General features: G+C 39.5%; 4 protein-coding genes across 4 annotated transcripts; 2 read left to right on the plus strand and 2 right to left on the minus strand.

Moving 5' to 3' along the window:
• Positions 1-762: 762 nt before the first annotated feature.
• LOC145232702 (uncharacterized) lies at positions 763-5,430 on the plus strand. The gene has a single exon (XM_080097372.1). It carries the CDS (start codon positions 763-765, stop codon positions 5,428-5,430), a length of 4,668 nt encoding a protein of 1,555 aa, XP_079953498.1.
• Positions 5,431-5,550: 120 nt separating this feature from the next.
• On the plus strand, positions 5,551-6,483 carry LOC145232703 (uncharacterized). The gene has a single exon (XM_080097373.1). The coding sequence runs from the start codon at positions 5,551-5,553 to the stop codon at positions 6,481-6,483; it is 933 nt and encodes a 310-aa protein (XP_079953499.1).
• Positions 6,484-10,326: 3,843 nt separating this feature from the next.
• LOC145233650 (uncharacterized) lies at positions 10,327-14,553 on the minus strand. Its single transcript, XM_080098426.1, has 6 exons — positions 14,044-14,553; positions 13,796-13,971; positions 13,247-13,410; positions 12,941-13,026; positions 11,974-12,100; positions 10,327-11,737 (listed from the first exon to the last, which is right to left on the minus strand). The coding sequence occupies exons 1-6, from the start codon at positions 14,507-14,509 to the stop codon at positions 11,653-11,655; spliced, it is 1,104 nt and encodes a 367-aa protein (XP_079954552.1). The 5' UTR covers positions 14,510-14,553; the 3' UTR covers positions 10,327-11,652.
• Positions 14,554-15,745: 1,192 nt separating this feature from the next.
• On the minus strand, positions 15,746-19,734 carry LOC145233651 (uncharacterized). The gene is made up of 6 exons (XM_080098427.1): positions 19,298-19,734; positions 19,050-19,225; positions 18,501-18,664; positions 18,195-18,280; positions 17,227-17,353; positions 15,746-16,990 (listed from the first exon to the last, which is right to left on the minus strand). The coding sequence occupies exons 1-6, from the start codon at positions 19,692-19,694 to the stop codon at positions 16,906-16,908; spliced, it is 1,035 nt and encodes a 344-aa protein (XP_079954553.1). The 5' UTR covers positions 19,695-19,734; the 3' UTR covers positions 15,746-16,905.
• Positions 19,735-21,366: the final 1,632 nt, after the last annotated feature.

The raw sequence follows: 21,366 nt of genomic DNA on the forward strand, positions 1-21,366 counted from the left end.
TAAATATTTTTTCTTATGCAGATTACAGTTTACAGAGTTGTAACCAGGCAAAAGTCCTTTATGTTTCTACTTAAGTCCTATCTCTGCCAGCTTTTACATTAACTATTAATATAACAGTAGCGAAATGGTACAAAAAAGCTTTTTTAAAACAATTAATTGTGTTGCAGGTAAGCCCGAGATCCGCTGTCTTCTCCGTCAATGTCTAAGAATCATTCGAAAGATTGAGTAGCAAGTAGTGGCCACCTTTTCCCATCGGCGTAGTAGACGTTGCTGAAAAACCGTTGCATGTGGCATCTTTGTTTAATATAATGTTTCGTTACATAAGGTGTAACGGACAGTAACGCTCCCCTATAGCAAGAACTTTTCCCGCCGTTGTAACCCGTGACCTATACGTTCATTGTGACGACATAACTGCCAACTTTATGTGCGTCCTGCTTTCTCGGTTTTTTGTCTCTGCACGTGTAGCCCAGTCATTTTCAGCAGTATCTAAATCTGTGGTGTTGTATTAAACTTTGCTGATGTGGATAATTTATGTTATATAAGGTAAATTGTTTGGACTGTTTGTAATTGTGACGTTTTGATTCTATTTGATTAAGGTGGTCAAAAATCCGTTTTAAATCACTGAAAATAAAGTGCATATGAAACCGGCTATCTTATTCTGCCAGTCAAGAGACTGAAAGGTAGAATTAGCACACTGCTTGAATTCTACATCATTTAAAACGGTTTTTATTTGCTCTGGACTAGTCGGTAGTCTCGAGAGAAATGTCTATTGAGGGAGAAAACATTCCCAGCACATCACAGGAGTTATTTGAAGTGATTGATGATGTAAGAAATGGACAAACCAACGAAGGCGCCCCGTCTGTTAAAGGTTCTGTGCGAAGTGTCAGGAGCACTGCCAGTGCGCGTGCTCGCCGTGAAGCCGACGCTGCAGCGTTAAGGCTGGAACAACTTAAACGGCGATGTGCTCTTAGGTCCAAGGCGTTGGATATGGAACTGGAACTGAAAGCCAGAAAACAAAATTTGGACACGGAACTGGAACTGAAAGCCAGAAAACAAAAGTTGGAAATGGAGCTCGAGTTGAAGTTAGACGAAGCCCAAGAAGAATTCGAGTTGGCCGAGTTTGCTGCTGATACAGTAAGCGAGTTTGACTCATGTGAGTCTTCACATGGATGGGATCATACCCCGATCAAAAGGCCTAACCCTGTAGTGCTAGTGGAACACGCAAAGGTTTCTTCAAAGGCACAGGGCTACAATCAGGAAGTAACGCCTAACATTTATAAGCATACAGAGGCGTTAACGTGTGCCCAAGAGGAACAACCATCGAAAGCTATTTCAGAACGAACCACGAATGTGAACTCGACAGACAAACCACTTGCGCCAGCCAAGTCACAGGTTTCTGTCGGGCCTTCTGGAGTCCTCACAGCGAAGGCAGAGGGATTCGGTCCTGTGGTTGCCACTTGCGCAGAAGCCACTGGGGCCGGCACATTTGAAAAGGAGCATCAATATGCAGCAATAAAACCTTGCCCTCATGGTCCACCGGCGACCCCTGAGAATTGGTATGTAATTGCAGAAACTATAAAACAAGGTTTCAATTTACCGAAACTGTCATTGATGAAGTACGACGGCGACCCTATTAACTATCACAAGTTTATGAACGACTTCGATCGTCAGATAAACAAGGCGTATTTATCTGATGCTGAGAAGCTGGGATATCTCTGTGAATTTTGCACTGAAAATGCTCTGACCAACATTTTGGAATGCAAAAGCATGCCTCCCGAATTAGGATACAGGGAGGCATTGGATATACTCCACAGGAGACATGGGAGATTAGACCTTGTAGTAAGAGCGCATATGGACAGATTGACACAACGCCCACAATTAAAGGATAGCGACTTCCAGGGCTTGCGACAGTTTCGTGCACAAGCTGCAGAAAGTTACAAGTTATTCAGTCAGTGGGACTGTAAATACACGCTCGATCTGCCTCAAAATGTTGAGGCCGTTGTTCAGCGCTTGCCGCAGAGGGCAATTCGACGGTTCATCACTAAATCATCCGAGCTTCGTTTACGAAGTCAACCAGTGACTTTTCAAACTTTGCTGGATCTTTTGGAATTGTTGGTAGAGGATACACTCTCGCCAATGATGAGGTTTGTTTCCGACGAGGAACGTAAGTCAAAGAGCCAAGTTACCAATAAAGGCAAGTTCCCGGGTCGAGTCGCAGCTGCATACTCGGCAGTGTCCGGTGAAGACTCATTTGTGAATCACGATCTACCGGGACGGACCCTTACATGCCCCCAATGTGGGTCGTCACATTTTTTGTGGAAATGTGAGGCCTTTAAGAGCCAACCGGTAAAGGAACGTCATGCCCTAGTGCGGCGTAACAAACTGTGTTTTAACTGTTTTCGTCCCGAGCATTGTGCGGGCGAATGTACATCCAATTATGTGTGTCGTGTGGACGGTTGTGGGAAAAGGCACCACACGCTACTGCATTGGGCGCAACTTTCTGGCCCATCCGGGCAATCTTCTAGTGCTTTAGCGGGAGTTGACGGATCGGCCCTGCCTGGAATATCCGCTGCTACTCTGCGAACTCACTCTGTGCGACTTAAGGTCGTGCCAGTTACCGTCTTGGATAAAGATTGTAAACCCCATTTCACACATGCCTTTCTTGACGACGGGTCAGACACGTCATTGTGCTCTGCAGCATTGGCAAAGAAACTGGGACTAAGCGGTGTTGAAGACAACTTGACAATTACTACCGTAAACGGAACGCAGACATTGCGCAGTCGAAAAGTTTCGCTATCCGTACAAGGCCTGAACGATGGCTCATGTTTTTTGTTGAAGGATGTTAGGGTCGTTCCCAAGTTACCCAACCTACAAGGCAGCATTCCTACTGTGGATGATATAAAGCGGTATCCGCACATTCGGGATCTCAAGTTCTCTACAATAGACTGTCCGAATGTCGACTTGCTCGTCGCAGCCGATGTTTACGAGGCTCACGAGCAACATGAGGCGGTACGTGGCTCTCGTGGCGATCCCGTTGCTATTCGCACTGGTTTGGGTTGGTGTTTGTTTGGCCCAGGAAAAAAGCAGGACACTGAGAACGCAAACGTAAATCACATACACGCTGACACAAAGCTACATTATCAATTGGAGCAATTATACAGTACTGAGTTTCAAGATAAACGTTCAAGTGACCTAGGACTTTCACTTAATGACAAACGAGCTCTTTCAATCATGAAAAACAGTGTCATTAAAGTGAATGGACATTACCAGATAGCCTTGCCTTGGAAATCACCTGAACCCATTCTGCCCTACAACAGGAGCTTGGCAGAACGACGCTTGTCACACTTAAAGCGCCGCCTCGACAAGGATAGGGAATTGCTTGAAAGGTACACAGAAAAGATGCAAGATTACTTGAAACAAGGATTTGCTCGAAAGATTCCCCCAGATAGCTTGCCATGTACAAAGCAAACATGGTACATTCCGCATCACGCGACGGGTGGCAAATTCCGAATCGTTTTTGATTGCGCCGCTTCCTACAAACGAACTTCCTTGAACGACAAGTTGCTGCAAGGGCCTGACCTTACCAACAGCCTTGTCGGAGTGCTATTACGCTTTCGCCAAGAAATGATTGCCTTTGCCGCTGACATAAAAGGCATGTTTCACCAGGGGGTTTTGCCCGAGGACTGTGATTCGCTTCGATTTCTGTGGTGGCCGAACGGGGATACAAGCCTGCCGCCAGTGGACTATCAAATGTTGGTACATTTGTTTGGTGCCACATCATCGCCTAGTTGCGCGAGCTTCGCGCTGCGTAAGGCTGCGCTCGACCAGAAGGACATGTTTTCGCATGATGCTATTGAGACCATTTTGAAAAACTTTTATGTCGACGACTGCCTCAAATCAGCGTCGTCAGTTACGCAAGCCACTGCGCTAATCAGGGACATAACCGAGGTTTTGCGTGAGGGAGGATTTCACCTGACGAAATTTCTTAGCAACTCGACAGCCGTCCTCGAGTCTGTTAACGAACCAGACCGCTCAAGTGCAGTGCTGAACTTGGATTTGTCGGACTTACCCAGTGAAAAAACATTGGGAATTCAGTGGAACATGGCCAATGACAGCTTTGGGGTTCGAGTGAATATAAAACAAAAGCCGCATTCCCGTCGCGGAATGCTCTCAATGATCAGTCAGGTCTACGACCCACTTGGATTTATCCAACCCTTTATGCTTCCTATGAAACGGCTAATGCAGTCTCTTTGCAACCAGCAGCTGGATTGGGACGATCCACTGCCCGAAAGTGCGGTTGAGCACTGGAATCTTTGGTTGGACCACGTGCCTTTATTAAAAAACGTTTCTATACCGCGTGGCTACAAACCTCCCAATGCAGTCATCGTTTCAACACAGCTGCACTGCTTTGGCGATGCCTGCGAGACCGGGTTCGGTGCGGTGTGTTATCTTCGCTTTGTTGACTCAAACGGGAATATTCACTGTTCACTGGTGCTTGGAAAATCTCGTGTGACCCCTTTAAAACCTGTCACAATACCGCGACTGGAACTCGTCGCTGCTGTAACTACAGTTAAATTAGGGACAATGATTGTTCAAGAATTGGACTATGACGTAGACAATGTGTTGTTTTGGTCTGACTCGACAACTGTGCTACACTACATACACAATACTGCTCGCCGTTTTCAGACCTTTGTTGCGAATCGCCTCGCTATAATTCATGAGCATTCGCGGCCATCACAATGGCGACATGTTGGAAGCAAAGATAACCCTGCTGACATTGCTTCGCGTGGACTAATGCCCAACGAATTTGTTAAAGCCAGACAGTGGTTCAGGGGACCAGATTTTTTATGGAACTCTCAGGATTCCTGGCCTGATCAGCCGGCCGTATTTTCTGCAGCTGATACAGACCTCGAAATTAAATCACATACTATATGCACTACAAAGGTGACTGCCAATGGCACGCCACTGCAACAGCTGTTGCAGCGTTTTTCTTCATGGGATAAACTGCAAAAGTCTATCGCTTGGTTGAGCCGATTTAAGGACTGTGTGCTTTGGAAATACGACAAGAATAGGTCTGCGGATGCGCCAAGTTTTAACCCGGTAGGACTGACTGTACAAGAGTTGGAAAATGCGTCAAAATATATTGTGCAGTTGGTACAACAAGAAGCGTTTCCCACTGACCTTGTCTGCTTGCCGGACTGTAAAAGCTTTGAAGAGGCAATGCAGCATTGTTGCTCAACGAAATATCGTTCGTCGTTGTGCAAGCTGCGCCCCTGTCTTGTCAACGGTATTATTTGCGTTGGAGGAAGACTGCGGAGGTCAGATGTATTTGAGCAACAAAAACACCAGATTATTTTGCCATACCGTCACAACGTGACGGACTTAATTATCAACCACTACCATCACACTGAAGGTCATTGTGGAACGTAACACGTGCTCGCGTCTGTGCGCGAGAAGTATTGGATAGTTAAAGGGCACTCAGCTGTGCGGCGTGTGGTTCGCCGATGCAAAGGTTGTAAACTACGCCACGCCAAGGCCGGATCACAGATCATGGGTGCTTTACCTAAGGAACGAATTACTCCTGGTAACCCACCATTCACCAGTGTGGGAGTTGATTACATGGGGCCTTTTCTGGTAAAGATAGGAAGGAGTCAAGTCAAACGTTATGGTTGTGTATTCACCTGCATGTGTACCAGGGCTGTACACATTGAGGTGGCTCATTCGCTGGACACCTCTTCTTTCATTAATGCGTTTCGCAGGTTCTCCAGCAGAAGAGGATCTGCTTCTGATGTTTTTAGTGACAACGGCACCAATTTCGTAGGTGCCGAACTTGAACTTCGTGAAGGCATGGCAAAATGGAATCAAACTGCTATTCATGGCCATCTGCGTCAAAGAGGGACAAACTGGCACTTTAATCCCCCGATTGCAAGCCACCAAGGTGGTGTCTGGGAGCGCGTCATCCGCTCTATTCGCCGAATTTTACAAGCAATCGTTGGCAATGCTTCGCTTACCGACGAGTCGTTGTGTACGTTGCTCGCAGAAGTTGAGCGCATTCTCAACAACCGACCGATAGCTGCCCTTAGTGATGATGTTCGGGATCTGCGAGCACTGACTCCCAACATGTTAATGATAGGAAAATTAGACTGTTCTCTTCCTCCGGACAAGTTCGCGACTGCCGACGGCTACCGGAGATCGTGGCGTACAGTCCAGTGGCTGGCAGATACGTTTTGGAAGAGGTGGCTTCGCGACTACCTGCCAATACTTCAGCTGCGCCAGAAATGGGTACGTCCAACTAAAAACTTTGGGGTCGGTGACCTGGTTTTGGTCGTGGACGAAATGAATCCGCGGGGTGCCTGGCCAAAGGGCATTGTCGAAGAGGTGTACCCTGATGGTGAAGGAGCTGTCAGAAGTGTTCGCGTTCGCACTGCGAGGGCTGTATATACGCGCGATATTCGCAAGTTGTGCTTACTTGAGGCCGCGTAACTTTGTTGTGTTTCGTTTCTGTCCTTATGTCGTTTTGTGTAAATAACTTCGTTTCCACGTTCGTTATTTAGGGGCCGGTATGTAACGGACAGTAACGCTCCCCTATAGCAAGAACTTTTCCCGCCGTTGTAACCCGTGACCTATACGTTCATTGTGACGACATAACTGCCAACTTTATGTGCGTCCTGCTTTCTCGGTTTTTTGTCTCTGCACGTGTAGCCCAGTCATTTTCAGCAGTATCTAAATCTGTGGTGTTGTATTAAACTTTGCTGATGTGGATAATTTATGTTATATAAGGTAAATTGTTTGGACTGTTTGTAATTGTGACGTTTTGATTCTATTTGATTAAGGTGGTCAAAAATCCGTTTTAAATCACTGAAAATAAAGTGCATATGAAACCGGCTATCTTATTCTGCCAGTCAAGAGACTGAAAGGTAGAATTAGCACACTGCTTGAATTCTACATAAGGTTTTGCAAAATTTATAACATAAAAACACAAAATATTGTGGCTATGTTCCATTTACTCACGGGGAGAGATTGGTGATGTCAAGTTTATTTATTTGAAAAGATCCTTTGGTTTCTTTACGCTTCTCCAAAAAAACGTTCGGTTTTAGTGTATATGGATTTCGTGCTGTAGTCATTCCTGTTTAGATTTTCGTATGCCGATGTTGTAGCTCTATGTCAGGGGCGGGCAACTTCTCCATTCGGCGGGCCTGATATGGGAAAATGAAGTACTTGGCGGGCCAGATTCCTGAATCGATACATTAATCGCGTATTTATCCAGTGATTTAAAACGGATTTTTGACCACCTAACCAGGGTTGGGAACCTTTTTGTTTATAAAGGCTACCAAACGATTTATCGACACTCGTGTAGGCCGCATAGACTATTTCCCAGGCCAAGGACAGTGATGTTCAAACTTTTTGACTTACAGAATGGTCGTTTTGCTATTTCCTCGTAGTTTGTAGGACTTCCGGTCCAAGCTAATTAAAATTCCTCACTACATTTTCATCTTCACTACAACATTCAGGATTTATTTAACCTAGAAATTGCTGAACCTGGAGTTTTTGGTAGTCCTATGGAAATCGCTTTATGTACCACTATGGGACCATGGGTCTTGTTTGAAAACCGCTGCCCTGGAACTAATTAAAAAATAATCTGCAATAAAATCAAAAATACGTTTCTGTCTATTTTTTTCAGCGCCTGGTGCAGTCGGTTATATCAACATCTTAAAAATGTATTTTGCCATCGAAGGCCGCACTTAGTGCCCTAAAAGGCCGCATGTGGCCTTTAGGCCGCAGGTTCCCCACCCCTGAACTAGGCTATACGTGTGGAAACAAAGGAAACCGTTAAAGTAGGACACACACAAGGTTGGTAGTTATGTCGTAACAATGGACGTATGGTGCAATGGTAACAACGGCGGGAAATTTTTTTTGCTATTGGGTGCGTTACTGTCCGTTACAACTGTAATTTGACGTAGTAAGCAAGTAATGGGGGATTGCGGCAGACTGTGGCCGCGGGTCACATTATCATGTAAGACCGGAAACTGTCCGCGGGCCGCTCAAAATCCCGTCGCGGGCCGGATCCGGCCCGCGGGCCGTATGTTGCCCACCCCTGCTCTATGTATTATTAGAATATGTTAATTTCTGTGCGCAATTTGGAAAAAAACTCTAAAAATATAACCCTTATTGTATATAAACCTTGACGTTTGTTTTGTATCAGATTATAAACTAAAAACAGCTTGAAAAACGGAATTCACGTGTGACCTGGTATTTATAACTAATTACTGATATATTATTTTTTAACTAATTGTCATCACAAAACCTTAGGATAAACATTAGATAGTTAAATAGCACGTAGATGGCAACACATTTACCGTCTTAGTTTTGAGCAACGAAAATACACCGAGAGGCAAAAAATCACAAGCTCGGTGACTAACTTTATGACTGTAAATTATGATGGTCACAAACTAACCTTGTGTGCTACACCTTAAATAAGCTTGACACAAGCAAATTAATAGCAATAATAAACCATATGCCTTTGTTTTGTGCTAACCATAAGAGTATTTTATAATTGGTCATCTTTTCTGCACGAACTTGTCCCGTAAGTTCACTTACCTATTACAGTTATCATCAATCACAATAGTCCAAGTCCAGCAGTATACTGACCATCTCACCAAGATGCACGCCGAGTCGGGCGTCCAGAGGCAAGAGATTCGCAAATATTAGACAACGACGGCGCAGCCCGGAGTGCAAAGGCAAGGCCAATAGCATCCGTTAATGGCGTGTAGCCAAGTTTTGTCGAATTTGGAAATACGTCATTGGTACAACTAAGTGCTTGCTTAAAAAATGTTTAAGAACTTGGTTTTGGTTCAGGATTAAACGTGTTTGACACGTTAACAATTTAAAACAATTGTAATACAGTCGCAACGTTAAAAAAACAACCGCCTTTACTCTGGAAAACTCTTTTTACAAAGGTTAGAAGTGCATCAGCCTGCTTTAACGGCAAAATCATAAAACACAATGCACAACAAGCTAGTGGCAACAAGTTCTACTACTCCCGCTTTGTAAGGTAAGGCCTTGTTTGCAAGCGTCTGATTACCAGATAAAGCAGCGCGTTTTAAATCAATCGTCTCACACTTGGTATGCTTCAAGGCAAAGGCAAAAAGTGCCGAAATTGGGCCACGAATAAAACGCCACACATTTACGAATGACTTCTCCTAAACCCTATAGTTTGTTGCCAAACAAGCAAAATGCATTTGGGTAATAGTTTAACAGCGTTTTATTATGATTAAGAAATTCACATGTGATTTTGAAATTATTAGTGACTAATTTATAAAATTTTTGTTTAAATAGATTCATTACGGAAACAATTCCTTGTCCTGCACATCTAAAGTAAGCACGTCTGCGTTGCTATTTAACTGTCATTGTGTAAATTATAAGCTACATGCTTCCAGCAACTGCACAAATCAAGGGTCTCTCATAAGCTCATGCCTCCATGCCACTGCTGTGACGGAGTGAAATTTGGGAAATATCCTGTACCGTGTGAGGTGAAAAACATGAAATCTTTTCTTGGATGCCCAAACCAGGCAAGATTCGTTTGATAACAGCTGTTTCGTGGTGTAGGTGTCATTGCGTTTGTTGAAATAGTCGCACATTGAAACATGAGCGTATTACTTTTTGCTTTTTTGTACAAAATCAAATAGAATGTCGAATTTGTTTCAACAATTGATTCTTTGGAGACAACCGTTGCCATCAACAAGACACAAAAGCATATCACTATTTTTTGCTTTAAGTTATATGTCAGTCTATTTATCACAAATTTAATAAAATGCACAAACTATACTCTGTGTTTCCGCGTGTCAACAAATATTTTCAAGTTCTTTGTGTATCAAGTTTTATAACTGTTTAAAGTATTTTTATATCTCTTTAAAGCACAGTCATGATAACAGTCTTTTTTTTTACCTTTTAAAAAAATCCACAAAGCTTCTATACGATACTTTGTAGGTTTTTAAAATAAATTTTTCACACTGTTTTATTCGAGTCATGCTTTAATTCATACCACGTGCAATTGCATTACACAATCCTTAAACAACAACAGTAAGATATACCTGTATAGGTATTAAGGCCCTCCTATATCAAAAAAATATGACACAGAACCGTTGTAAGGTGATTTAATTTTTCAGATTGAGGCCAGATTATATTTTTTCATAGAATGAAAAATATAAGCCATGGGCCTCAATACTTTCAGGTACTTGAAACAAATGAAAAAAACTGGCCTATTGCAACAATGCCACCTTAGTAATCCAGCAAACCGACAAACAATTGCGTACAGTAAATAATGTGGTAAGTAACAACTAAAAGAAATAAAAGCTAATACAATGGTAAAAGTGTTTGCCTTGTTTCGGGCGGGCGCACAACCTGTACATGCACAATGCAGTCGAGCTCAAGTAAAACTAATCAGTAAACCCAACTTAATTTGGTAACTTGAAAATTCATAATATACCGTATATAAATCGTACTTAAAAGTTACCGTACCAATGTCGATAAAAAAAATGGCTGTACCAGAAATTAACCAAATAGCTTGATTTTTTGCTCGGTCGCATATATACAATTAAACAAAAAGTACTAATTACTTACATCAATAGGCCAACTAAAACCGCACTTTACGCTTTTTGTGCATCTAACGTTAACAACACTATTGTAGAAAACACGAAATTGCAATACTTAATAAGGAAAACACCAAATAAATCTAACACTACTTTCACAAAGCAAATAACAGTGACAGGAACTTTGGCAAAAGACTAGCAAAACCACTCAGAAAAATAACTACACAATTGCGGGCAGCTACCAAAAACAGACAAAGCGAAACAGACAAAGTTATGATTATGCTGCACAAACGAAGGTATGAAAAAAAGATAATGACAACCTAATTGGTTTTGCAACGACACACAAACCTTTACACGACTGTTGCAATTCGTTTTTTTGGAGACTTTTTCTACAAATTACCCCCAAGTTTCGTTTGATCTAAAAATACTACAGCTTCTATGTAAAACTTAAAATAAGGTACGACTCAAGCACCAACAATTAACCTTAAACTAAAGACAAAAAAAAAACGTTTTTAAATCCACAAATATAAATCTAAAAAAACAACATGTGCACCTTAAAATTAACGTCAGTTTGATGGTGGAGTAAAATTATTTTCGTCTTTAAACGAAAACATCATTCGAGATTTTGATTACATTAGCCAAAACAGAAAAGAATTTCTATAGCATGAAAACAATATTTACATACAAAGTAGTAGCATATATGAATGTTAGTATTTGGCGTGTCGACATTTGCAACAAAGGCATTTTGTTTCCTGAGATAATTTTGTTGGCCTTGGACCGAACGGCCTGAGATAGAAAAGCAGCACACAATTTATCGAATAGCTTCTTACAACAGCATAATGGTCACGTCAATTGCCACTTTTAAACTACAGTCAAATCTTGGTTCAGGATTTAAGTTCCTCAAAGTGGGAAAATTGTAAGAGGGTGCGGGCCTAACAGTTTTGCTTAAATTAAAATCAGTTCGCGGGCCACAGGTTACCGAACCCTTCTTTATAGTTAGGATTAGGCTACTCGCACGGGAATGGATACTAAAATCTCACATTGAAAACTGATTGCCCTTAACTTAAGGAGTGAATGTGCAATCCGGAAAATGAAAAGCAGCAAAGTTGTAACTCGAGAACTCGCGTGCATCCGTCTTTTTCAAACATCTGCAAACATTTGTAAACAACTTAATTAATAAAAAAACATGCATTAAAATGGCTTTTTCTTTTTTAAAATACTGCTATTGTCATAATGCTAGGATTAGAAAGGTTTGTCTGCTTCGGGCTTTCCTTAACACATGTCGGCCACAAGAATTTGTGTCCCACAAAATCATTTTTGCATGGTACATTGATAGAAAATAGTTTTGCTAGTTATTTTTTGTTTTTGTTTTGCTAAAATTTACCTGCAGCACGTTACTTTTAAATCGTCACCAGAAGAAAACAGCCCTCTATTGGCCATATCAACCAGCTTCCTGTCAAAACTCGCGGGGAAGCCGTGCAAAGTTTTGAGACGAAAAGAGAGTCTTCCTTCTGCAAAAACGGCAGTAACGCGTTGGTTAATGCGACAATGTAAAAGAAAAAAAAATGCTACAAACTAAAAACAGAGTTTGAGGGTAAAATTAGTTTGCAACGTTTTCCGCTACACGAATAAATCTTCTTTTTTTCTTTTCTTTTTTCACGGGGTTCGAACCCAGGACGCTCCCGGAGTCGAATCCCGATCAAGTTGTTTTATGTCTGGACGTAGGTCAGGCGCGCCGGTTAGTGGTTATGCACAAGTGGGTGTCAGCGCCCCTCGGCGTTGCAAATAATACAAACGGTTTTGAACATTGAATAGGCCATAGGGGATGTTGCTTAAAGAATATAACTGTTAGAACGGAATAGAACTTTAAGAAAAAAATTATCGTATATAATTAATATTTGATGACTTTTTTGGAAAAATCTGTATGTTAGATATGGTTCCTCATTAAAAGTATTAGTTATGAGTTTTAATTGTCTATGGATGGAAGCGTATTCACTTATCCTCGTAAAGGGATGCACAGAAAGCCTTTTTAAACCTTTGGTCAGTGGTGGGATTCAGCCGGTTCGCACCGGCTCTATAGAACTGTCTCACGAAATTTAATGAGTCCAGCGAACCGGTTAGCATTACTGGTTACTGTCAAAGGGCTTTGTGTAACAGAAACGACTGAAAAAAAAGACTTTTGTGACAGAACCGGCTGACACAAAAATTGAATCCCACCCCTGGTTTAAGTCTTCAGCTTAGACTCACGTAAGTTTAACTCTCGTATAAGTGATCAAGGCTAACGAATACGGGTTGTTATTGTAAATCAAATCATTTGTTGGATTTGAATCTGAGTTTGTCATACACCTTACCTCTAACGTTACAAAAGTCGTTACGGTGAAAGCCAAATGAAGTTACGTCACAATTTCCCTCTAGCTGATCCGATTTTTGATCGCATCTGTCATTGCAACAGGAAAATATCATTTTATGACAAGCAGGGCATTTGAGCCCAGTGAGTCCCCGAGCCTTGTTTAAATGCAATTGCCATATCGATAAACATACTGTTGTGCGTTTAATGTACCCTAAGTTTCCTTAGTTATTATCCTTGGTTTCAAAGGGTTTTTAAATCAAATAACCAGTGCTAAAGCTGTATTCAATAATTAAGTGACAAATCTTACTTAATGCATTTGATTTCATCTCTTTTGCATGTGTAAACAAACTCCCGGTGAGCAAAATTGAACAGTTGCCTCCAAGAAAACCCTGCAGCAGACGGAAACATCAGATACGTCAGAAGTCGAAACCACAGGTTAGTGACGTCACCATGCGGATATTCCATTTTAAACTGCAGTGTTTTAAATATACATTAGTTTAGTTTAAAGTTAAGTTGTTGTTTTTTTATATATTTTTATAGCATGTTTGTGGTTTAAAACAGACAAACTGTATTTGTGTTGGAATGTAGTAAATCTTTCATTGATAACGAAATCTCTTTGCAAGTAAAAGCAAAGGACTAAGGCGATTCAGGGACATTACTTTATGACTTCAAGAAACTTTAAAGTGAAAACACCAAATCAGCCGCTATATGTTATTATTTCACAAAACAATAAAATGATTAAGGCGCTAAACATGCTTATAAAAGCAAAATGCATTGTTTTGTACAACAATAAAATAAGCAAGTGATTTGGTGTTGTGATATTAAAATTTCCTTGTGTTGTAATCGTGTAAGTTACCACGCTGCTGTCTTTTTGTTGAAAATCCATGCGCAAAATCCTTTTGAATACACTTGAACTTTGAGATATTGCCGATATAGACTCTACAACTCCTTTTATGCGTTTTGCTACCATACGGTCTTGCAGGAGCGTAATGGCCTCAACGACGTCCGGAAAAGTCATGTTTGTGTATTCACCTAAATCGAACAAAAAACACCATTAATTGAAAACATTTCTCTCCATTGTTAAAGCATTCGCTTATCACTTACCTTTTAAAACCTTTTCAAAGTACTTCTCTAATGCTATTGTTTGCCAGGTATGCTCGTCATCAGTGTTTTGACGGAGCTGCAAGCCACTAAGATAGAACATTCCTTGCTTTGAGAGCAAAAAACAAGCAACTTTGATATGAAACGATGGTTGTTCATCAATTTCGAAGTTTTCCAATCCAAGTTGCGTGACGAGATAAAAGCTGGACAGCAAAATATCTTTGCTTGTCAGACTGCCACTTTGCCTCTGATTATAAGCTCTGGAAGACGCCTCGTACGTTAAGGAGATAAACTTCTCTCGAATCTCGGGTATTTCACACAGTCCAGATGTTTTTTCCGTCATATCGCGATAATGGTCGTCATAACCTCTTCGAACCGTTTCTTGTACAGATGGACTCATATTTGCAACACAATAAAAACCTAAAATTTGGTCTAAAATGTGTCCTGCAGATAAAACACAAGTTTTCATTAATATACCTTTCGTGAAGCGTTCGAACTGTTATTGATTCTCAACCATAACATAACTGAGTGAATGAGGATGTTAAATTAACAAAACCTACAGTGAATTTACATTAGGGCACTTCGCTTTGTGTTTTGTTTTTAGAAACGTTTTTTTACACATCTCTAAAGCAGAAAGAGGGAAGTGACACTCTTCTGGCAACAGTTTGTATCAAAGGTTTAATGTCTTATTCATGTCGCTTAGGGTTATTAACTCGATTATAAATAATCGTCAAGTAAAACAAAAATGTATAAAATAAAACAGTCGTCACAGACATTACATTTGCCAGATGAATCTCACTTAGTTATAGATTTCTGAAGTGTAAGTAAATGTTTTAAACACTTTTAACAAAATTTTGATGTAGGAAAATCAAGAATTTGATATATCATGGAAACGCGGCACTGGAAAATGTCACAACAGAAAAAAAATTGTTACACTATTAAATTTCGCTAGGCCAGGTAAATATTTGCTTATCCGCTGAATATATTTGCAGAATATGGCTAGTGTATCTACAACATGTTCAGTACATGTAACATGTTCTGTTCGCCCAGTAACAAGTAGATAAGGGATCCAACGTAATAGTTCCGTTACGAAAAGAGACAAGAATATATTTTAGGTCGGTTTTAACATTACAAAATTTAACACTGCTTTGTTTGAGTTTTTAACCAGTAAGAAATTTCAGAGTTCCAGTGGAAATATATCAACCAAAAACAGGATTTACGGTTATGGGTGAAGTAAAGTCATGGTTTTACACATATCAGTAACTTTGACTTTACCAGAAAGTTACGCCACAAAATAAAGGATTACAAAACACGAATTTCAAAAGGTGCAGTCAAAAAAATATGACACAGAACCGTTGTAAGGTGATTTAATTTTTCAGATTGAGGCCAGATTATATTTTTTCATAGAATGAAAAATATAAGCCATGGGCCTCAATACTTTCAGGTACTTGAAACAAATGAAAAAAACTGGCCTATTGCAACAATGCCACCTTAGTAATCCAGCAAACCGACAAACAATTGCGTACAGTAAATAATGTGGTAAGTAACAACTAAAAGAAATAAAAGCTAATACAATGGTAAAAGTGTTTGCCTTGTTTCGGGCGGGCGCACAACCTGTACATGCACAATGCAGTCGAGCTCAAGTAAAACTAATCAGTAAACCCAACTTAATTTGGTAACTTGAAAATTCATAATATACCGTATATAAATCGTACTTAAAAGTTACCGTACCAATGTCGATAAAAAAAATGGCTGTACCAGAAATTAACCAAATAGCTTGATTTTTTGCTCGGTCGCATATATACAATTAAACAAAAAGTACTAATTACTTACATCAATAGGCCAACTAAAACCGCACTTTACGCTTTTTGTGCATCTAACGTTAACAACACTATTGTAGAAAACACGAAATTGCAATACTTAATAAGGAAAACACCAAATAAATCTAACACTACTTTCACAAAGCAAATAACAGTGACAGGAACTTTGGCAAAAGACTAGCAAAACCACTCAGAAAAATAACTACACAATTGCGGGCAGCTACCAAAAACAGACAAAGCGAAACAGACAAAGTTATGATTATGCTGCACAAACGAAGGTATGAAAAAAAGATAATGACAACCTAATTGGTTTTGCAACGACACACAAACCTTTACACGACTGTTGCAATTCGTTTTTTTGGAGACTTTTTCTACAAATTACCCCCAAGTTTCGTTTGATCTAAAAATACTACAGCTTCTATGTAAAACTTAAAATAAGGTACGACTCAAGCACCAACAATTAACCTTAAACTAAAGACAAAAAAAAAACGTTTTTAAATCCACAAATATAAATCTAAAAAAACAACATGTGCACCTTAAAATTAACGTCAGTTTGATGGTGGAGTAAAATTATTTTCGTCTTTAAACGAAAACATCATTCGAGATTTTGATTACATTAGCCAAAACAGAAAAGAATTTCTATAGCATGAAAACAATATTTACATACAAAGTAGTAGCATATATGAATGTTAGTATTTGGCGTGTCGACATTTGCAACAAAGGCATTTTGTTTCCTGAGATAATTTTGTTGGCCTTGGACCGAACGGCCTGAGATAGAAAAGCAGCACACAATTTATCGAATAGCTTCTTACAACAGCATAATGGTCACGTCAATTGCCACTTTTAAACTACAGTCAAATCTTGGTTCAGGATTTAAGTTCCTCAAAGTGGGAAAATTGTAAGAGGGTGCGGGCCTAACAGTTTTGCTTAAATTAAAATCAGTTCGCGGGCCACAGGTTACCGAACCCTTCTTTATAGTTAGGATTAGGCTACTCGCACGGGAATGGATACTAAAATCTCACATTGAAAACTGATTGCCCTTAACTTAAGGAGTGAATGTGCAATCCGGAAAATGAAAAGCAGCAAAGTTGTAACTCGAGAACTCGCGTGCATCCGTCTTTTTCAAACATCTGCAAACATTTGTAAACAACTTAATTAATAAAAAAACATGCATTAAAATGGCTTTTTCTTTTTTAAAATACTGCTATTGTCATAATGCTAGGATTAGAAAGGTTTGTCTGCTTCGGGCTTTCCTTAACACATGTCGGCCACAAGAATTTGTGTCCCACAAAATCATTTTTGCATGGTACATTGATAGAAAATAGTTTTGCTAGTTATTTTTTGTTTTTGTTTTGCTAAAATTTACCTGCAGCACGTTACTTTTAAATCGTCACCAGAAGAAAACAGCCCTCTATTGGCCATATCAACCAGCTTCCTGTCAAAACTCGCGGGGAAGCCGTGCAAAGTTTTGAGACGAAAAGAGAGTCTTCCTTCTGCAAAAACGGCAGTAACGCGTTGGTTAATGCGACAATGTAAAAGAAAAAAAAATGCTACAAACTAAAAACAGAGTTTGAGGGTAAAATTAGTTTGCAACGTTTTCCGCTACACGAATAAATCTTCTTTTTTTCTTTTCTTTTTTCACGGGGTTCGAACCCAGGACGCTCCCGGAGTCGAATCCCGATCAAGTTGTTTTATGTCTGGACGTAGGTCAGGCGCGCCGGTTAGTGGTTATGCACAAGTGGGTGTCAGCGCCCCTCGGCGTTGCAAATAATACAAACGGTTTTGAACATTGAATAGGCCATAGGGGATGTTGCTTAAAGAATATAACTGTTAGAACGGAATAGAACTTTAAGAAAAAAATTATCGTATATAATTAATATTTGATGACTTTTTTGGAAAAATCTGTATGTTAGATATGGTTCCTCATTAAAAGTATTAGTTATGAGTTTTAATTGTCTATGGATGGAAGCGTATTCACTTATCCTCGTAAAGGGATGCACAGAAAGCCTTTTTAAACCTTTGGTCAGTGGTGGGATTCAGCCGGTTCGCACCGGCTCTATAGAACTGTCTCACGAAATTTAATGAGTCCAGCGAACCGGTTAGCATTACTGGTTACTGTCAAAGGGCTTTGTGTAACAGAAACGACTGAAAAAAAAAGACTTTTGTGACAGAACCGGCTGACACAAAAATTGAATCCCACCCCTGGTTTAAGTCTTCAGCTTAGACTCACGTAAGTTTAACTCTCGTATAAGTGATCAAGGCTAACGAATACGGGTTGCTATTGTAAATCAAATCATTTGTTGGATTTGAATCTGAGTTTGTCATACACCTTACCTCTAACGTTACAACAGTCGTTACGGTGAAAGCCAAATGAAGTTACGTCACAATTTCCCTCTAGCTGATCCGATTTTTGATCGCATCTGTCATTGCAACAGGAAAATATCATTTTATGACAAGCAGGGCATTTGAGCCCAGTGAGTCCCCGAGCCTTGTTTAAATGCAATTGCCATATCGATAAACATACTGTTGTGCGTTTAATGTACCCTAAGTTTCCTTAGTTATTATCCTTGGTTTCAAAGGGTTTTTAAATCAAATAACCAGTGCTAAAGCTGTATTCAATAATTAAGTGACAAATCTTACATAATGCATTTGATTTCATCTCTTTTGCATGTGTAAACAAACTCCCGGTGAGCAAAATTGAACAGTTGCCTCCAAGAAAACCCTGCAGCAGACGGAAACATCAGATACGTCAGAAGTCGAAACCACAGGTTAGTGACGTCACCATGCGGATATTCCATTTTAAACTGCAGTGTTTTAAATATACATTAGTTTAGTTTAAAGTTAAGTTGTTGTTTTTTTATATATTTTTATAGCATGTTTGTGGTTTAAAACAGACAAACTGTATTTGTGTTGGAATGTAGTAAATCTTTCATTGATAACGAAATCTCTTTGCAAGTAAAAGCAAAGGACTAAGGCGATTCAGGGACATTACTTTATGACTTCAAGAAACTTTAAAGTGAAAACACCAAATCAGCCGCTATATGTTATTATTTCACAAAACAATAAAATGATTAAGGCGCTAAACATGCTTATAAAAGCAAAATGCATTGTTTTGTACAACAATAAAATAAGCAAGTGATTTGGTGTTGTGATATTAAAATTTCCTTGTGTTGTAATCGTGTAAGTTACCACGCTGCTGTCTTTTTGTTGAAAATCCATGCGCAAAATCCTTTTGAATACACTTGAACTTTGAGATATTGCCGATATAGACTCTACAACTCCTTTTATGCGTTTTGCTACCATACGGTCTTGCAGGAGCGTAATGGCCTCAACGACGTCCGGAAAAGTCATGTTTGTGTATTCACCTAAATCGAACAAAAAACACCATTAATTGAAAACATTTCTCTCCATTGTTAAAGCATTCGCTTATCACTTACCTTTTAAAACCTTTTCAAAGTGCTTCTCTAATGCTATTGTTTGCCAGGTATGCTCGTCATCAGTGTTTTGACGGAGCTGCAAGCCACTAAGATAGAACATTCCTTGCTTTGAGAGCAAAAAACAAGCAACTTTGATATGAAACGATGGTTGTTCATCAATTTCGAAGTTTTCCAATCCAAGTTGCGTGACGAGATAAAAGCTGGACAGCAAAATATCTTTGCTTGTCAGACTGCCACTTTGCCTCTGATTATAAGCTCTGGAAGACGCCTCGTACGTTAAGGAGATTAACTTCTCTCGAATCTCGGGTATTTCACACAGTCCAGATGTTTTTTCCGTCATATCGCGATAATGGTCGTCATAACCTCTTCGAACCGTTTCTTGTACAGATGGACTCATATTTGCAACACAATAAAAACCTAAAATTTGGTCTAAAATGTGTCCTGTAGATAAAACACAAGTTTTCATTAATATACCTTTCGTGAAGCGTTCGAACTGTTATTGATTCTCAACCATAACATAACTGAGTGAATGAGGATGTTAAATTAACAAAACCTACAGTGAATTTACATTAGGGCACTTCGCTTTGTGTTTTGTTTTTAGAAACGTTTTTTTACACATCTCTAAAGCAGAAAGAGGGAAGTGACACTCTTCTGGCAACAGTTTGTATCAAAGGTTTAATGTCTTATTCATGTCGCTTAGGGTTATTAACTCGATTATAAATAATCGTCAAGTAAAACAAAAATGTATAAAATAAAACAGTCGTCACAGACATTACATTTGCCAGATGAATCTCACTTAGTTATAGATTTCTGAAGTGTAAGTAAATGTTTTAAACACTTTTAACAAAATTTTGATGTAGGAAAATCAAGAATTTGATATATCATGGAAACGCGGCACTGGAAAATGTCACAACAGAAAAAAAATTGTTACACTATTAAATTTCGCTAGGCCAGGTAAATATTTGCTTATCCGCTGAATATATTTGCAGAATATGGCTAGTGTATCTACAACATGTTCAGTACATGTAACATGTTCTGTTCGCCCAGTAACAAGTAGATAAGGGATCCAACGTAATAGTTCCGTTACGAAAAGAGACAAGAATATATTTTAGGTCGGTTTTAACATTACAAAATTTAACACTGCTTTGTTTGAGTTTTTAACCAGTAAGAAATTTCAGAGTTCCAGTGGAAATATATCAACCAAAAACAGGATTTACGGTTATGGGTGAAGTAAAGTCATGGTTTTACACATATCAGTAACTTTGACTTTACCAGAAAGTTACGCCACAAAATAAAGGATTACAAAACACGAATTTCAAAAGGTGCAGTCAAGGATGATTTAACCACCAAACCACGTGCGAATTGTCTCGAAAACTCATGAGTCATTGAGCAAGCACTTTAGTGATACGTTTCAGTGAGATAAAAATGCTCAGTTAATTAGTAACAGAGAAAGGAACTCACCGTGATATATCAACGCAATAACTGTAATAATTCAACAGATATCTTCAATTAAGAACAGGAAAACAGTAAAGCGTGTAAAGAGGAATATAAATACCAATTCAAAATATGATCAGAAACTATACGCATATTTTTATACGGTGTAGAAAACAGGTACAGATATAAACGTAGGGAATAACGCAGAGGCGTTGTTGCATCATTTCTACCAGAGAACCAGTACAGTTGGTTTATATATATAGTAATGTTTTTCTTTTTTATATTTAAAGTATATCATTTATGCTGCGATTCCAAGCACCATTGTACGGATAATGTAAAGATTATGGGCCTTTTTTGACCAGTTTACAGATATAAAACGAAAACGTTAAAAACTTTTTTTCGGGAACTTGTACTTAAATTTAGAGGGTATAGATAGATGAATTGCAAAGCCCACCATTAATGAGTAACAACAAGCCACACTTCCAGTGGAAGAATAAACACGTGTTGTTTGTCAGTTTGAAGTCGTTCGTTGGAAAAACCTAGGTCAACAGAAAACGTTGATAAACACACGTCGCTTTGTCTGAGTAAACCAAAAAGCCTATAAAATTACGGGCTTTGTGTGTCCACCCAACCTT

Source organism: Phallusia mammillata, chromosome 6 (assembly GCF_965637545.1).
Source record: "Phallusia mammillata chromosome 6, kaPhaMamm4.hap1.1, whole genome shotgun sequence".
Lineage (NCBI taxonomy): Eukaryota > Metazoa > Chordata > Ascidiacea > Phlebobranchia > Ascidiidae > Phallusia > Phallusia mammillata.